The sequence below is a fragment of the Phalacrocorax aristotelis genome, chromosome 10 (genome assembly GCF_949628215.1).
Source record: "Phalacrocorax aristotelis chromosome 10, bGulAri2.1, whole genome shotgun sequence".
NCBI lineage: Eukaryota > Metazoa > Chordata > Aves > Suliformes > Phalacrocoracidae > Phalacrocorax > Phalacrocorax aristotelis.
Window position 1 is genome coordinate 9,390,490 of NC_134285.1, and position 18,895 is coordinate 9,409,384.

The 18,895-nt window shown below is 40.2% G+C and overlaps 1 protein-coding gene across 1 annotated transcript in view; it reads left to right on the top strand.

The window, feature by feature from the left end:
* Positions 1–18,628, top strand: part of PDILT (protein disulfide isomerase like, testis expressed) — a 29,175-nt gene extending 10,547 nt beyond the window's left edge. Inside the window, 11 exon segments of the mRNA XM_075106197.1 lie at positions 1,173–1,298; positions 1,301–1,378; positions 4,333–4,466; positions 6,744–6,881; positions 7,624–7,734; positions 8,767–8,892; positions 9,745–9,942; positions 11,112–11,232; positions 12,611–12,792; positions 16,377–16,466; positions 18,204–18,628. Coding sequence (XP_074962298.1) covers positions 1,173–1,298; positions 1,301–1,378; positions 4,333–4,466; positions 6,744–6,881; positions 7,624–7,734; positions 8,767–8,892; positions 9,745–9,942; positions 11,112–11,232; positions 12,611–12,792; positions 16,377–16,466; positions 18,204–18,275 — 1,376 coding nt within the window. The 3' untranslated portion in view covers positions 18,276–18,628.
* The last annotated feature ends 267 nt before the right edge of the window (positions 18,629–18,895 follow it).

The window sequence follows — 18,895 nt, forward strand, 5'->3', positions numbered from 1 at the left end:
AAGGATAATGATGAATAATGCAAGAAATGTAATTATGCACTGAGTTAGATTAGTGTTTTTTTCTTTCATTTATTAGAACTCATACAGAAATGTTCATTCACTTTTTGGTTATAATTTTGCGGGGCAATGTCTTCACCAGGTAGGCTGTAGAGAAGTGCATCTGTAATATTGTGAAAGAATAAAAGCCAGTTACTTTGTTAGATTCATGCTTTGGCACATATGCATGTGTGCCTGCATAAACAGAGATCTCAATGCATGTATATACATACACACATATATACACACAAGAATGCACATAAATGTATGAAACCAAGATTAACGGGATGTTTTCCATCTGTTCCTATTTAAAAAGTATATCGAGCAAACTAAAAATTTTCTGTGCAGAATCTAAAGAAAAAGGTTTTGCTCTTTGTAATAAAACAAATCTAACATGATAGGACACCTCAATTTTATCAAAAGAAAGTAAAGTTCATTTTCTTTTCAACCAAAGTTGCAAAACTGTAAAGCTCCAGGCCTTTACTTCTTATTTGACTTTGAATTCAGAGCAACCATGTGTGACTAGTTTCTTTCTCTTGTCCTTTTTTCATGTTACTATAACTCCAGGACCCAAATTAGGATGGCCCTTCTCCTTCCTCCAAACACTCAACTGCCATCTGAGCTAGAGAAGGGCTGGCACACAGCATGGCATGCAGAAATACACTGCCAGTCTCTAAAAAACCATACTTTCTTGCTCTCCTTCCCTCCTCCAAATCTTATCTGGAAAAGTGGTTTCTGCATTACGAAGGTTTGCCTCGGTGAAGTGCTTGCAAAACAGGTATCTTAACAAAGAGTCCTAATGTGAGTAACATCTAACTCTACCCTCAACCTCCCTTTAACTCACACCTAGCACAGTCAGTCAGTCAAACTACTTTTTAATTCCTCATCACTTCTTCCCAACAGAAGGCTATTGCAATCCTACTAGTTTTTCACTGTGACTAGTCCAAGGACATGTGGACTGGTGAACAATCAGCATCAACAAAGAATTAAAAAGTAAAAAAAATTGCCCATTTATTCTGAGTCATAAAAAGACCTTATTCAACCCCCGCCAGCTACTACCTGACACAACAACCTCCTCTAGAAAGCTTCATTCTGTGGCCTAGGTAACCCATTCTCTTTTGGTTGACCCTCTCCAGATGTTTCTTTATATCAATCATCTCGGAATTTGTCTGAAGAATTTGCTGAGGCTGCACGACAGCTTAAAAAAGAAGCTCCAAGAATCCAATTTGGCAAAATTGATGTCACACACCAACATGATTTGAGGAAGAATTTAATATTCGAGAGTTTCCTACTGTGAAATTTTTTGTGGATGGCAACAGGGAAGATCCCATAGACTGCAAAGGTAAACTGTCTTATGTACTGATAAGATAATGATATGTAATGACAGAATGTACCTACCTATTATGCTGCTGAGAAGAAAAATATAGATGCTCAAATAAAGAATATGCATGGTAGCAAACTGTTTTTGCCCATGGTTTTAAACTTGCAATTACCTCTGTGCCAATACAAGAACTTGGATTGGAATTAATCTTCCAAGTGTATAACTGAACTGTATGTTTAGTTCACATAGCCAAATTAATTGCTGGCATAATTCCACTGAGTACAGAGTATCACCTCAACAAGATGACTTAGTCCCATTTTACTACAATAAACTTAAATGAGTTACACCAAACAAGGATTTGGTCCCAAACCGGCTCCATTTGCACTTCTAGTTCACTGCAATTCCCACTGGTAGCACACCTACAGAAGTAGGCTGGAGCAATACTCTGGGCACCTAACAATGAATTGTGAATTCGCTAAGTTCACACTCGGTGTACAGGTATACTTCCTAAACCAAGGAAAATAATTTTGCAAATTAGCCATCAGAGGGAGCTCATATGTGGCACAGAAAAAAAACTCAAAATAATTTGAAATCTTTGATGGAAAGTTATTAAGGAAAGACAACAATATTGGTATAGGACGGACTTGAGCAATCCTGGGAAACCCAGGCCTTATTAGAACTTTTCTTTCACTGAACATATATACAAGAAAGATATTGAGGGTTTTTTTGCCTGAAATGGTGAACTTTTACAGACCTGACAAAAATTGCATGACTTGGCCAAGCGTCTGTTAGTATACTCCAAGCAAATACACTTGAGTCACGAGTTTAATACAACCAACAAAAAAAGGAACCTAAAGTTTGCCTCCTGAGCCTGTACACAACGGAGTGCTCTGACTTCTTTAACTGCTGAGCCCCCTGTGGCTGCTGCTGCTGCTGAAAGCTGATCTTCAGTATTTTTAGTAACTTGCTCTTCCTTGCTATTGAATTTCTTAACAAGTTCCCATCATCTAGACTTGTGCAAACAGCAGCTTCTGCACAAATGCCACTGAAAGCGTGATTCGCCATACTGAACTTTTATTAGAGGTGCTGATACATGAGAGCGAAAGCACTTACCTTCAGTCTCTGATTAAATCTATAGCATTGACAAGAAAACCTCCTTTAAACTGGTAAACCTATTTGACAGGTAAGCTTGTGAGAACCAGTGAATACACAGTATCATAACACAACATGCACAGTCACCCTTCAGCAGAGAGCTGCTATTTAAGACACACTTACTAGCAAGATGCAAGAAGTTAGGAAACTGGCTTCTGCTCTGTGATTTGCACAAGATAACGTCAATTGTTCAGAGCACATGTACCACCAATAATGACTTAAATTATATTTTGTTGGCTGGTAAATGCTTATGTACAACAACTAGTAAAATCTCACCTATTGCGTATGACTTTTAAACCATTGCGAATTGGCAACTGAAAATGCAGTGACCACCCAATCACTTCCCCCAGAGAACTGGGTACTTTATACAACAAAAAGAAACTGCAGACCTTGCTGAAATCAAGAAATTAACTCAAATATTTTATGGAAGAGGGAATTTTTGAATGGCTGTCCTGGCAATGGACATAGCATGAAAGCCAAATTCTAGGCTTTGTAAAATCATTTACAGCTCCAAGGCCAAAATTTGGCCAGTAGAAACAAGATACACAGGCTGTTTAAAGCAACCCAATAGAAAGATTAACCACGTGAAAAATATGCTGAGGGACTATATCGCTGACATAAGCTGCAAGAGCTCAATTCTGCATTTAGACAGCAGAAGTCAAGCACTATGTGGCCACTAGATACTGCTCTGTGCTCTGCTCTGCAGCCTATACACTCCAGAGCAGATGCCTGCCTGCTTCACCTCAAAAAAAGGGTATTTTAAACTAGTTGCAGTGCAGCCTGCTGCAAAATGACTTGATGGCAGTAAAATGGTCTGACTCAATTTTGATCTTGTCATATTGCTAAAATGCACAGTACCAGGATTGTATCTTTGATAATCCCCTTGTACTGTACATCTTGACTCTAGCACTTCACAGCATACAGACTTTTTCATATATAATTTTTATTAACCCTTTGCTGGACTCTTGCTCTGGTCCAATAAGGATATCATACTCAGAGATGAAAGGGCTACTTTACAGCTGAGATTTTAATATCCTGAGCCTCAGCCTGTGGCTCCAATTCCTCTGAAAACATGACAGCTAGAAAATTTATTTTTTAAAGAGACTCAAGATTCCTAAAACTCCTGAAACCTTGAAGGGAATCTTACCAAATGAACAGACTGACTGTAACCTCAGTAAAACTGGTAGCAGTAATTTGGAACCCCAAAGATGGAACAATCTAGAATTAAAGGACAACTTTACCACTTCAGCTTTGTTTCTTATGTCTAAACCTAAAAGTGAAGCTGCAGCACCACACAGGAATTTTAACATGCCTCTGTGCCCATCAGATCCCTTCTGCAGCACTAAAGGAACAATTTTGACACCTAATTTAACTGAACAGACAGTTCAATAAAATCTGCAATTGGTTTGAAGTAATTTTGGATTAAACCTCAGGTCAATAGCTCTTTTTAGCTTACTGTGATTTTGGGACACATGAAATCTTGCAGAACAGGTTTTCTACTTGTCTGAATTTCCTCATCTCTATTTTCCATCTGTGATTAAGGCGTTAATTGGAAATACAGCCATTTGCAGAGGTCCCAGAAAACACAGTACAGATCCATTGTTGATCTTCTAGTCTCGGCAACAATTTATATGGTAACTAGAACCTGAGGTTGAATTTGGATGCCCCAAGCCCACTTTGAAGCAGCAGTGATGTCAGTCCTAACGAGCCCAAGGCCATTGGTATTCAGCATCCTTCTGTACCTCTACTGCCTCTATCTTGATTGCACAGAAATTTCTGTCATTCGTTTTGATGGTCATTTTACCTCTCCTTTCCTTCCACAGGCATCAGACAGGCCTCAGCCTTTATTACATGGGTGAAAAGAAGAACAGGACCTAGCACTGTTTTAATCAACTCTACTGATCAGGCTGAAGTCATCATACATGCTGACAATTTGGCAGTGCTTGGCTTTTTTAAGGTAATTAACTGGAAAACTCAAAAGGCTGGTTTCTGTTCTGACTTTGGGATATACTGCTTGCCATTGCCACCAACTCCCACACATCCAAAAGACCTAGAACTTGCCTGAAGAACACAGGCCCTCAGTTTTCTCTGCATTTTTTTTATTTAATTGTTTTGATCTACATTTTCACACTTCTAGATAAGCAGCCCAGACAGAGATAAGAACATCTCACACCACAGTACTTTTCCTGAGGAGGCACCCAGGCACAGAGACCTACCACTCAGAGCAGCTTCTGAGAGCATGACGCTATAGCAGCGTTTGCAAAGCATGGTCACAGCAGACTTTGCTGTATCCTCAGAGAACGGGCTCTGCCAAACCGTCCCAAATTTGGTGGCTGGTGGGAAGAGGGCAGAACTACTGATCTACCTATCCTTACTTAACTCCATCCTTTTCTCTGGCAAGACTTAACCCATTGCTGGTATGAGATGTACTACTACTGGAATCTCCAAATGCAAGAAGTTGTAATCCCTGCCCAGACTTGTAACTTATCTAAAAATCTAGGCCTACCTGATCATTACATTTCTATTCAAACACAGTGTAAAATCATAGATGTGAAGAGTTGCAGGCTCTTCTGGTGAAGCAATGTTCCCTTCCTGCTTATGTCCATAAAAAAAGCAGTAAATATTGGCTAATGTACTGGAGTGCCTTTTTTTCTTCTCTCCATTTGATGATTTAAACAACTTCAGTGAAACTCAGGGGGGCAGAGCACAGCTCCATGAATATGAAGCTAACTGTGGATTTTAGCTCCTGCTAGCTCAGAAACCTGCATGGATAGGCAGTCATAAAATATTACACTGTATACAATCTGACTTATGTAGTCCTTTCCCAAGCAGATGCCTACTAGTTTCCAGAGCTAAATAAGGTTCTTAAGATTAGGGGCTAAATGATACAGAACAATAGTCAAATAGTGCAAAAGAAATTTCAGCTGTCAAGGCACGCAGTCAGGAGTCAGTAAAATCGGAATAGTTTTTTTCCTGCTTTTTCAATGTGTCCTTGAAATCTTTAATATCTGAAATGTTCAGTCAAGGATTTTCTCTGACTAAAGAGACTTTTATTTTGGTATCTCTCTGCCCAGTTACAAGCACAGTGTCTGGACTCATACCTGAACTGATAAGGTCCAAAATGTGCTGGCTACAGTGGACAGTCCAAGTTTTATGGATATGGAAAACAGGATTCATTACCAAAATGCCCCATAGTAACAGAGCTGGTGAACACATACAACATAATAGTACAAACTGTGAAAATGCTCAGAGTGCCCAGAATTTTGTTTTGCAGCAATCTGCTTGCAGCCATTTATGAAGAAAGGCAGTTTTCCAGTGCTGGGCCAGATTGAGAAGCCCTTGCTATCGCAGTGATGCTGGAGAGTTCCCTGAACCACACTGACAGCAGATATTGCCTGCAGATGTGTTTGACTGGACACCATAATTTCACTCGGGGGCTGAAAGGACAATAGATGAGCATGAGCTAGGGCATGTCAGAAATTTAATGGGTAGAAGCCAACAAAACAGTGTCCAAGTAAATAAAAAGCTGTATTTGGCCTTCTATTAGTCACAGATTGCTCACAAATGTGAGTGCCAGGATGTGTTGGGAGGTGTCAGCATATAAATTACTATTCATCTAGCATGAAATAATTGTCTGATTAAACCAAATCTGTAAGCACTGTTGCCTTTCATCATGCTTATTTACTATTAGTTTGAGGGTGGACAGCACAGTGACTATTTGACAGATGTAGGCGTCAAGGTCCCTGCCTTGAAGAGCACTCAGTCAAAGCACCAAACACATCAGTCAGGTCCACTTGCAAGCAGAGAGCCCTCCTCTCTAATCCATCATATCCTGCCGGCTGTGCAGACGAGCTGTGGCAAGGGAGCAGCTGTTGGCATGATCCTTCCCGATCTGCAGAACTCTTTGTAGCATGTGAAAATGCCAGGGGAGTGCAGGGCAGATGATATTAGTGCAGGAAGGACATAAGGGACCATACACCACCCACACTGACCCAGCCCAGCCGACACTACCTGGAAAGGTAAATGCACTAGTGGTGTCACAGCACAGCTAGGGTCTCCCCTGTTGTGAAGATCTCCCCTTGGAGGTAATCACAGCAAGCTATATCCACTTTACAGTTACACTCTCTTCTCTACTTCACAGCCTTTAGGGGTCTGCCTCACCTGTAGTTCTCACTCCTACACATCCTAGCAGGATGCAGGAAACAGTCTTAATAAATATTCTTTCTGGGTCTAGGAACTTGACAATGATAGTATGGAAGTTTTCAGTGAGACGGCGAGAGAAGTGCCAGAGATGCCTTTTGGGATGACAGCCAGCGAAGACGTCTGTGCCAACTATGGCATCCAAAAGAACACCCTTGTTGTGTTTAAGAAGGTAGGCATTCAAGCATATCAGGCAAGGTGCAGTGAGCTGCTGTGGCAGCTTTGGGATACAGAAAGGCAGTCTGGGAATTTTTCAGGTTAAATAACTTCCTAGCTGAAATTCAAATGGCTTAACATAAAAAATATTGCATTTACAGACAAGAGAGACAAGCAGGAGGCAAACAGCAATCTTTGGACACTGATACTTTTAATCTGCCTGCCTACATTCAGGCTCCTAAATCATAGTTAAGGATCTAGATTAAATGGCTTTATTTTCCAACCCACGTTCTAATCAACACATGCTGCCAGGTTCAGCGAGTTTTGCAGACATTCACCTTTTTTCCTTTGTCTTGCTTTTGGCCAGGAATCTTCTTTTCTTCGATCCACAACAGAAGTAGTGGCCAACAAGAAGAACAAAACTACACAGAAGTAGCACCCACATTTAGACTATCAAGTAGTCAGACCAAGGACATTCTGATTGAGCATATGTCACAGATAGTGTGTATAAATATAGAAAAGATCTTTCAGTATGTTAACATTACTGAGCAAATTAAAACTGTCAGCTGTACCTTGAATTTTAGCTATAATCTTGTTCTGTAATCTAGCTGTGACATTTATTTTACAAGTCATGGAATTTCAATTACTGAGGATCATAAAATAGCAAAGCTGAGAACAACATTTTAGGGTAAAGACAGTCTCTTCACTCCTACAGTTGCTAAGGCCAACAACCTCACAAACTTCACTACTTGTCCAAGGGAAAGCCTGTGCATAATGAAGTGCTTGAAGATGGCAGACAGAACAAACTGGATCTAACAAGGCTAATCAAAACTTTTACCTTGGATTTGGTCACTGAATATAATCTTGAGGTATGTTTTTTTTCACTGTATTCACAAAAGCCACAGGAGAAAGACAGGAAAGACGGGAATCATAGAATTGTTTAGGTTGGAAAAGGCCCTTAAGATCATCAAGTCCAATACATGCAGAAAGAGACCTAGGGAGCTATTCTGCTCCCTAGTGTTTGAGAATTTTGTCTGCTTGATTAGTCCAGCCCTAAACACATCTAGAAACACCCACAGAACCCAACATGCAGCTCTTGGTCTAATCAAGGCCAAAGGATGCTTCTCTCTGGCAACATGTTGTTTCTTAGAGGAGACAAGACAGAGAATGGCTAGCCAAACAGCGAACTTGCCTGAACATGCAAACACCTCCCTCCTGTGGAGCCAATACAAAGGGCTGGGCTGCTTCTGCAGCAAACTACGTGGGGAGGGAGGTTGGAAAGTCAGGCCCTATCCTAACTCCAACCCTTCCACTCCCATGTAGCAACTGGGTCCTCTGTGCCAAGAAAGGGAACAAAGAAACCTGCAGTAACTGTTGGCAATGCAAGTAGGAAGGGAAAGACATGGAAATACCTGGGGGAATTGCCTGGGGGACACCCCATTGCCTCTAATCATGGGGTGGCATGAGAAAAAGGGCAGCTCTCTGCAGAAAAGATGTAAGCTGCTGGTGCCACCCAGAAGTGAAGTACCCCAACCAGGTCTAGCTCCTTCAGCTGGGCCTCCTTGGGTAACAGGGCCTTTTACTTTGAGCACATCTTTAGCATTAATTCTTCAGTGTACTTTATACGGGAGGTCAGACTAGAAGATCATAACAGTCCCTTCTGATGGTAAAAATCTATGAATAACAATGAGCTTTTTCCTGGAACAGAGAAAACAGCACCTGCTGATTCTTCTCACTATCTTCTTTAGAACAATGAAAAACATCCAGCAGTTATGGAAATGATTGGGAACAGAGTCTTAAAATTTGCAATAACAGAACTGAATGATACTGATACTCTGAGCCTTTGATTCACTGTTCTGCTTACAAAGAGTGTAACAGATGTTGAGTCTTTTGCTTCCCAGACATCTGTGAAGATTTTTGATGTCCCTGTTGAAAATCACATCCTTCTGTTCACCCCAACGAACTCGGAGACAGTCAATGCGATTTACGAAAACTACAAGTCTGCTGCTGCAGAATTTAGAGGAAAGGTTTGTAATGCTGAATCCTGCTTTACAAATATGAATGCCAAAAAATCAATGGAAAAAACACTTGAAAATTATTGCTTAAAACAAAAAGATCACACAAACCAACACTAATTCCACCTGATGCCAATAAACCTTTTTCTGATTTTACAAAAATTACTTCCTAGGAGCAACTTCCAACCAAAGACAGTTTTAGCAAGATTCTGGCAATTTTTGCAACCATCAGGAAATGCCATGAGAATCTCAGGGTATTGCCTGAACCAAGAGCTGGAACAAACTACAAAACTTGAAATATATTGCAAGGCATCTGCATAGCCTTGCTTGCAGCATACATGTTTGCATGTATATAAACAGGTAAAGGGAGTCATATACAGAGGCATTTCAGTTTTCCATTGTCAATCACTGTGCTGCTACTCCTCCAAGTACATGAGACACACTGAAGTACGGTAAGTCATCTTGCAAGAAAATATCACACATTAGTATCAGTAAAGACATACAGATTACAGGTGTTTCATCTCTTTTGTCCTGCTAAGATTTATTAGGAAGAGCAATAAGAGCTTTGAGGGGTAATTTAGAAGTGTTACTAAAATAGGTGATAGCAAACCTCTGTGAAAGCACAGAGGGGAAAGCTCCATTCCTTTTGGCTGCTTTAGCATTTGTTATTAACTAGGATCAAGGTATGATAAACTCCACAGAGCTGCTGGTTGTTGGACTGAGACCAAAAAATGGTTCTACATAATTCCTTGCATTTACGGTTAGACCCTAACCCACTGCCAAGCAACATGGTCCATTTCTCTAAAATGGCTAAATCAAAGATGAAAGACTCAACCAGATGCACGACCCTCTCTTTATTATCAGATAATGTTTGTCTTGGTGGATACTAATGAAACAAGGAATGGACGAGTTTTTGAGTATTTTCGCATCAGGGAGGTTGATGTTCCCACTGTGAGAATCCTCAATCTCACAAGTGATGAAAAGTACAGAATGCCTGCAGACGAGGTGACTGTGGAGAACCTGAAAGAATTTTGCCAGAGCTACCTAAATGGAAAAGCAAAGGTAAGCCCATTACTAATGAGACGCCCCTCCACTACACCAGCTAAGACACTAACATATTTGCAAAACACCCCTTTTTAAATTAGAACAATGTGTGGTTCTGATCATCAGTTTGTTAATTTACTCTTGCTCTGATGCATTCATCTACAGTTGCTGACAGAGCATTCCTCTCTATTTAACAACTGAGATGGACTACAACGTTCTCCAGTCCTCCTACGCAAAAACTGGATAAATCATTTATGGCACAATATTTTAGTTGATATCAGCTGATGTATTTTAGTGGTTTAAAAACTCCCTAGGTCTCAATCTTTCTAATACTATAACAGAGATATTTCACTCCCTTAGTTGGGAGAGATGCAAACAGTATTTGTTGTAATAATGAGGCATCATCCTCCACACTCACGTGAAAAATACATTAAGATGTTTTGCTTATTCAGTGTTCTTCAGGGTGGTTTACTTTTGTTTCCGTCATGAGGAGAAAAGATGAAGTAGTCAGTCTGACAGCAAGCAGAATTTAAGAGATTTGAGTAATAGACCCTGATTTCAATGTTGGAGGGGGTAGAAGGACAGAATAGGTGGGGATGTCTCCTCTTCTCCACCAAGATCTGCTTGACTGGCACACCCCCACCAGGGAAAAGCTTCCATGGGGAATGTGTGCCTTTCTGTCACTGTGCTGTGGTATAAAAGAAAAGAAATTGCCAGCTACAATACTGTACATTCTAAGTGTCATGTGGTGACTGTGATTGGTGGTGAAGGCAGAGATTTAAGCAGCAATGCACCCTTTCTTGTGTGTTTTACATCACTTTTGAGAGCCCACCATAGGTAAGCTTTTCTGTAGTCTAGCTTCTGAATGTCAGGCAACAAGAATTCAGGACAATAAATGCAAACGTGTTCCAAAGGGTCAGACAATCTACTATGGAGTCTGTATTGAAGAGAGGGACAAGTAATTCCGATGACCAACTACACAGGGGTGTGAGACCCCAGCTCCCTGCTGAAGGAAAAGAAGGTGGTAGCATGCGAAGGCTGGTTAGGATGTAGAGATATAAAAAAAACCGTACTGTAACAGTGCACATTAGGTAGAGAAACATCCCATCAGTCTCATGCTAACTTGAGCTGCAGTACAATTTCTCAATGCTCCCTGCACTTTCACAGCAGTGTTTGTTTCTGCTTAGCTACATCTCTCTAGTGAAGAAATTCCAGAGGACTGGGACAAGATGCCTGTCAAAGTGCTTGTTGGGAAGAATTTCAACAGGATCGTCTTCAATAAGACCATGACTGTATTTGTTATGTTTTGTAAGTGTTGTTGTTGTATTCAGATTTTAAGCTGCTTTAACAGGATCGACTGGAAGTGAAAAACAAAAGCTCATGCTTATATACCAAACTAATCTTTGCACTACAGAAGCCAAGCTTAATGAATTTTTGTTGTCTGATGAAAGCATTGAAGAAAAATTTGTGTCATATCTATGGAAACACTGTGATACCTTTGCTGACTTAGGGTTGCACTGAATAACACTGGATCCCTTAAGTAAATATTTGTCAAGGCCACATCAGATCTCAGTGCTGAAAGACAAAATGACACTAGAACGTCATGTTTTACAATGAAACATTACAGCATGCTGTACAGGATGAATCAGGCTGCCTTCCAAGGACAGAGGGAGAGCTAAGTGAGGTTGTCTGGTTATAAAGCTCTAGGATTAAATCCCAGAGAGGAGTTATGGTTTAGCAAAATCGTAACTCCTTTTTCCTCCTCTGTCTGCAAGGTAAGTGGTCTTCCTGCTTGACTCTTCCCAACAAGAAATCACTGACCTATCCCTGTACCAGCCAGCAGGGATTACTTTGTGCCTTCATTACTTCAGTAAAGCAAACTTACAGCATTAAGATAAATATAGACAATTAGCTGTGCTGCCCTGAATTCCAGAAATTCTTAAAGGTAGTATGTTCCTGCAATCCTCCTTGTTGGCTGCAGCCATTTCATTCACTCAGGTAATTTTTACATTTCAGTATCATGAACAAAGTGATCTAAGCAGTCCTCTAGAAATGAAAGCCTGGTAAATGGGATGTAGTGTATTCAGGAAAGTGCCTCAGAAATTTTAATTCCATCTAAACTGAGTATGAGCATTGTTCCCATGACTGAAGGAGTGTGACTGTGTTGTATGCTGTTTAAGGGGATACTGGGTTCTCAGCAATTTGCCTTTTTGTTAACCTGCATGAGTGCAGTGCTCAGCGTCAAAAAACCACCATACCTCAAACTCCTCCTTTTAGTATAAATACTGCATAGTTTATGAACACAGTTTTAGTATGCAGAAACCATTTTGTGCTTCTGGCAAGTATTTCACCATGGGAATGATGCAAGGCTTACTTGGGTTGCATTGGTTATCCGACATGCCTATCCAGGTAAGTCATATGACAAGTGGTGTGTGTTTGTTATAGTCATAAAAGGGCAAACAGAGCTAAAGCAGCACTGCTATCAGAAATGCAGTAGTGGATAGCTAGTTATCACTACATAAAAACTCATTAAATTCATGAAGGGTGACTGGTTTCAAGCAGAGACTTTTCACAACTGAAATCCAAAACCCTGTTAACTTTAAGGACTAAATGGGTCCCAGTGATTGCACCGGCACATGCTCTTCTGCCAGACTGTATCCTTCTACTTTTATTTTTAAATTTGCAGATGCTCCTTGGTCCTTTAACTGCAGAAAACTCCTGCCAATCTGGGATAAGCTAGGAGAGCAATATGAAAGTCGCAAAGACGTAATCATTGCAAAGATAGATGTCACAGCAAATGACATCCTGTCGGTTGGATTGGATTGCTATCCATTCTTCAGACTCTTTCCTGCTGGACCAGACTACCAGGTGAGAAGCTGTCAGGGAAGAATGTGGAGACACAGCTGCACACCAAGGGGGGATATATGTGTGTGTGCTTGCACATGCATGTCACAGTGAAACAGAAGTCCTTTAAGCAAGAAATCTTTGGCCCTTATATTCTCAACCTTGGCTTAATTGCTGTCAAGAACCTGAATTAGAGGAGAAACCCTTCTATCATCTTCTCCTATGTGTGAGGCTGTGGCAAGAGCCCATGTACCATTTACTGAATTGGACCTACAAATCATTACAGCTTTACATTTTGCTGTTTAACAACCTCCAATCTGCCTGTTGGGTTCTAGCAACAGTCTCAACTCAGGGTGAACTCACAGACACTTCCTAATCATTGCAATGCCTTTTTTACTTCAAACCATGACAAGAGATGTACTGTCACAGAACCACCCTGTGCCAGTTGTTTCTGGAGCAGGTATGACTATAGCCTAGTCACTAGATGCTAGTGACAACAGATGCTAGTGACTAGATGCTGAAAGAGGAGGCAAAGAAAAATATTAAATAGTTACATTCCTCCATCTATGTAGATAATCTAATTAAAAAGAAAATATATCTGAAGCAAAAAATTATTAAATTCTAAGATACTGTTGTAATTAAGACATTACTAAGCTTTTCGTTTTTCTTCTTAGTCCTAAACTTAAATTAATTTCTGAGACATTTGCCCATGTCCTCATTTAATCTTTGAGGGAGAGAACTTCCCTCTCAGATGTGTATGCACAGCTTCTAATGAATTGAACTGCAGTCCTGCACACTCACACCATGTTTAGTCTTTACGCAGAAAAGCAGAAACCCATTAAATTCTCATAATAAATGTCAGTTTGACAAGAAATATCAGTAACAACTTTAATTAACTATTAAAGGCTTGTTTCATACTTACAAATACCCCCAAACCAAAAAATATTTGAAATCTCAAGTTCTTCCTTGTACACCATGTTTTTATACTACTCCCTTCAACTTCAGAGATATTAACTTGCACCTGACTACCAGTGCAGGTGTCCTGTAGATGTCTGCAGTCTTGCAGACCCAAGTGTTCTGGCCTTCTTTCTTACAGCACTATACGAACAGCTGACCACAGTCACCTTTACTCACTACAGACAATCATAAATGAGCCAAGACACACTCAAGCTGTTAATACACAGTCACTGCAACAGCTGTCAGTCATTTCCTACCCAAACAGCAGTTTTACTGGAAATTCTCCCATGTATACTTGTCTTTTTCTAGAAGTTAACTGAAGTCAGAGCACAGGATACAAACGTAGTATCACAACATACCAAGGCTCAGAGTATCTACTGTGTTTTTCACTGTATAGGCACTGCCCCAAAATTATGTTTCCTACTCCCTTATTCTGGACATTAAAAAAGCGACAGAAGGTGCTTGGACCTGAAGAGAGACCGGTCTGTTCAGAATGAAGAAAAAAAGGAACAGGAAATATATAGTTCATCAACACCATGTGATGCAACCTTGATTTCACACAGACATCTTCTCTAACACTAGCAAAATACTGAAGGCTAGAAACACAATCACATGAGCTTTCCAATTACCTCTACTGATCCTTCACATGGGTTAAGGACCAAGGACGAATTGAACACTAGCACAGAAGCAGCAGGAACTCTAAAGATAACTATCAGAAGACTCTAGAAAGCACATCAAAATGCATGTAAAGAAGTCTGAACGTGCTCCTGATAAACCAAGGGAAATGTGGCTGATATAACACGACCTAAAGTTGTTTTCTAGAACTGGGTTACATTCTCTGGCCGCCACAGACACCCTTCCACCTTCTAAAAGGCAAAGCCATGCGCAGAATGCATTACTATGCGGTCCCTTCCAAGCACTCTCACCTGATGAGATTATATTAGATACTGCCCTCCTCCAAACAGAAATATCTGCTAGGTCTCCAGGCTATGAACCATCTTCTTTCCAGTGGACTGTCACTCTTTAGTCTGTTTAAGAACAGGTTCAGCTTTTTCTGAAGTTAATGACAAGTCACCCTCTCACTTTCAGTGGATGCAGAACTAGATGCATGACATTTTAAAATCAGGAGCCACTTCAGGTATACTTGAGTTAACTGGAGTTGGATGAGCTAAGAGACTTAGATCGATAACTGGGCATTTAAGCATGTGCCCAGTTTTCCAAAGCACTGAGTGTTTCTATGCTGGGGAACAGTTATAGCCAGAGCTGAAGGAACAAGACAGTGAATCTGATGAATTACATGGAGGATGGAATGACCAAGCGTCATCTGAGCTCCATCTGTGAAGCTGAAGAACAACTCATCCACTGCGTAATCCACTCCAAATTTAAGAGCAAAACATGCAGTCTTTCAGAATGAATTAAGATGATTCCTTTTGTTTCTATGGATTAAGTGAAAAAAATAACATTTACATGATCTTATGCAATGATTACTTTAATGAGAAGTGTTGACACATTAACTCAGTAACCAGTGCAGGGATCAGCTGCTTCTCTGGCTTTATGGTCTTTGGGCTCTGAGGAATTGCTCTTCTAGCCATCATCTGAGCTGATAAAAATCAAGACCCATCTGAGAATATTAATTGCCTCTGGAGGAATCAAATAATCTTTCTCAAGAAACTTAAGCTTGCAAACATTAAAAAAATAACTTCAAGGGTGCCATACTTTTTATTACAAAAGAATATCTTACTGAACAAAAATATAAAACCTGTGTATACTTTTAGTGAATTCACCAGAGAACGGAGGTGTTTTGTTTACACTCCTTTGAACTCAAATCTGGCATAAGGGTAACTAGCGTAAAGTAACACACAGTGGGAGTAAGTGAGCTTAACCCAATTGAGAATAGGCATCTGCCTATTTCTAAATATACTCAGGTTAACAGCAGACAATTCCCAATGTCATGCACATGAGCTTCTACAACCTTTTGTTAAGACTTGTGCAAGATCATTTTATACTTCCAGAGAACAAAGGTATTGGGGGGATCTTTAAAATACAGTATGGTGCCTAGACCTACTCAGAGAATTTTAAAGCTCTAAACTGAAAGTGCTTCTTCCATTAAACTTCCTCAAAAGAAAATCCTCAGTAAACCCCCAACTTAAGGTGAAGTATAAGAAAATTAAAGTCACCGCTCATCTTCCTCCTGTTCTTGCAAGCTGTACTACAGCTGGTACTTTTGGATAGTGTACCTCAAAACTTTTTCAGGATTTGAATTTCCATCAAAATCTTTAGACAGCTTTGAATATCATGGCTGGATACTTAAAAGACCCTGCACTTCAAAATATCTTGCAAATGTTCATTGTTGAACACAGAAAAGATACTGATGTCAGTAGTTGGCAGGATCCCAGACTGGTATTGTATGATAATGGTTATGATTTTTTATACAAATCCTTTTCTTCTTAGGGATATACGTCTATTTCTTCTTTACACTTGAGTTTCAGATGACGTTGGAACCTGCTGTGCCTCTGCCCTCTGTTTCTAAACTGAGCACAGAAGTCTAGAGTTTGGTCAGTCTAAAGAACTGAAATCCTCCAGCTGATTATGCCATTATTTCCAGCATTTTGCATACAGAGTTAAATGCTTAACCTTAAAACCCTTTTCAGGAGGTGGCCTATGCCAGGGAGCATACCTCGGAGGCATTTTCTGAATTCTTAGAAGAACAAAGCACGACAAAAGCAGAACCAGGAAAGAAGGTAGGCATTTGGTCCAGACACTGACTGATCTGCTGTGTAAACCAAGGCATGTTCACACCCTGTATAGGCATACCTGAACTGGCTATAGCATAGCCACACGCATGGGCTTCAGCCACTGCTCACATCAATGCTTGGGTGGTTCTTACCAGCTCTTAGCTGGTTTCAAGCTGACTAGCTTGGCATGACCGTGCTAGCTGCAGTCATATACCACTGCCTGGCAGGCACACACCCACTCACATCCTTGTTTTCATCACACAAAAAACTCTTCTCCCAGTGCTTATATCATCACTGAGTCACTACGTTAACACTCTGGTAGTAAGTACTGCATGGCAGAAGGAAACCTGCACCTTGACAGGTGTAAGCAAAACTTTGTCAGGATTTTAGCTGGAAAAAAGAAGCCCCAGCGAAGTTAGTTTCAGCTACAGCTGGAGTTGTTCAAATATCCATTGCCCACCTCATCCTGCTACATTCAGTGTGGCTTCTCTTCTTCATAAAGCAAGGGCACAGCTGAGAGTGTATGTTGTCCCCTTTTCTTGGCAATCTGGTTATGATTATCGTCTGATTCCTCAACGCTTTCTCTTCCACTGCAAATCAGACCAGATAAGCATTAGCTGTCCCAGATCAGCCTGTTATTTAATCCCAGACACTTCACTGCAAAAAGGCACGCAGTAAGTGAAAAACGTGATCAAGCTCCACACAGACAGCTCCAAGCAACAGAAAAAACTGACATAGAGATGGAGACACTGTCCACCCAATATAAGAATCATGGGCCCATCATGCCTGGAAGTGAAGTAGATCCACAGGGTAGCACTAGTTGTCATTAATGCTCTTTTCAACTAGCAAGGAAACTGTCTGTGTGCAGAGAAAACAGTTTTGAGTTGTCAAACTTTCCACCAGAAGGTTTGATTTGCTCAAATAGATGGTTACAGATGGAGAGAGATGACTAAACTAATATTGAGACACAGAAGTCAGCAAAGAAGGATCAGACATCCAGCTCTGCCCAGTCATTGCACAATTCTGTTTTCCAATACCCAAACCCTACATTTGGTGTCTGTCTCTGTCGCATGTTCTTTAGTGATGTGTTTGAAGAAGATCTGTTGAGTCGTACACACAGACTTTTACAGACGATATTAGAGCTGTGTATATTCTGTCATCTCTTCTTCATGCCTTATTTCATGTTAAAGAATAAGTAAAAAAGACAGTTTAGGAAACACCATTCAAAAACATGGTCTGTGTAGCAAAAAGGGTAGGTAATTGACATTTGCTTATCTGTTCACATTCTCTGTCCTTACCTGACACCCACCAAATTTTCCCAGAAGACTGCAGTGTTAGACCATCTGCAGTACAGTGCTTGATGTGAAGTCCCCTGTTGGAGTAATTCTTCATCCTCATCTCAAGGCATTCACAAACACACAAACAAATAAAGAAGATAGTTTCTTTTAAGATTGCCTAGGAAAGACTGTCTTATGCCCAACATGGTTTTCCAAGTTCTTATTAAACCTTCACACAAAGCCTCATCTAAGTTTTGCCATAGACCAGTGTAAAGGTTTGAAAACAAAACACACTTTAGCAACATCTGCACTACTTCTGACCTCATTAACAAGTTCCTTGGTTGAAAAGATGAAAATCTGCATTTCATATAATCTTAAAAATTTTTTTAGAAGAATTACTAGAGCAATTATCTTTGTGAACATCAGTAATAAGCAGCTTTGCTCTTGCATTTTCTTTTTTTAAAAGGATCCTTCAGGAGGAATCAAAGAGGATCTCAGCCAAAAAGAGACTGTAATAACAGAGAAAGAAGAATTTTAATAGTCCAGAGAAAGAGCAAAATTCTGAGGATTGTGGGGAATCCTTCCTGGAAGGAACTCATTGGAAGAATGAATCATCCCAAGTGAACACAGAGCTAGTTAAAAAAAAAAAAACACCAGAATTCAGTATCAATGGCTCATTATGTGTGACACCTCTTCTGAATCCAATTTAACTCCTAGTTTTACTGTGATCAGTTGTCATGGGTTATTAAAATATTGTCACTTTTGCTTAAATAATGCCTTTACTATCAACGAAACTGCTCTCATTTAGAAAGTTATATGTGCCATACCAAACAGATCAAGATATAAAACTATTCTTTCTGAACAAAACCTGCAACAGGTTTTCAACCAGTTGCTCTCCAATTTACCATAAGACAGCCCTATTTTTTTCAAGGAAGATTAACTGCGCCCAGAAGTATGGGACTAACATTGCAAATAGCATTTCTATAGTGATCTTCAAAAGAAGTAATTGAAGTTGAAGCTAGGGGATATGCCCGAAGGGGCACCAATGGGCAGTTCGTAGTTATTTTTATTATCAAGCAGCAGAAAACACAGAAATACACAAATACACAAAGTCACAGGTAGGATCACATTTTAGTTATGTTACGTCCCCTCACCACC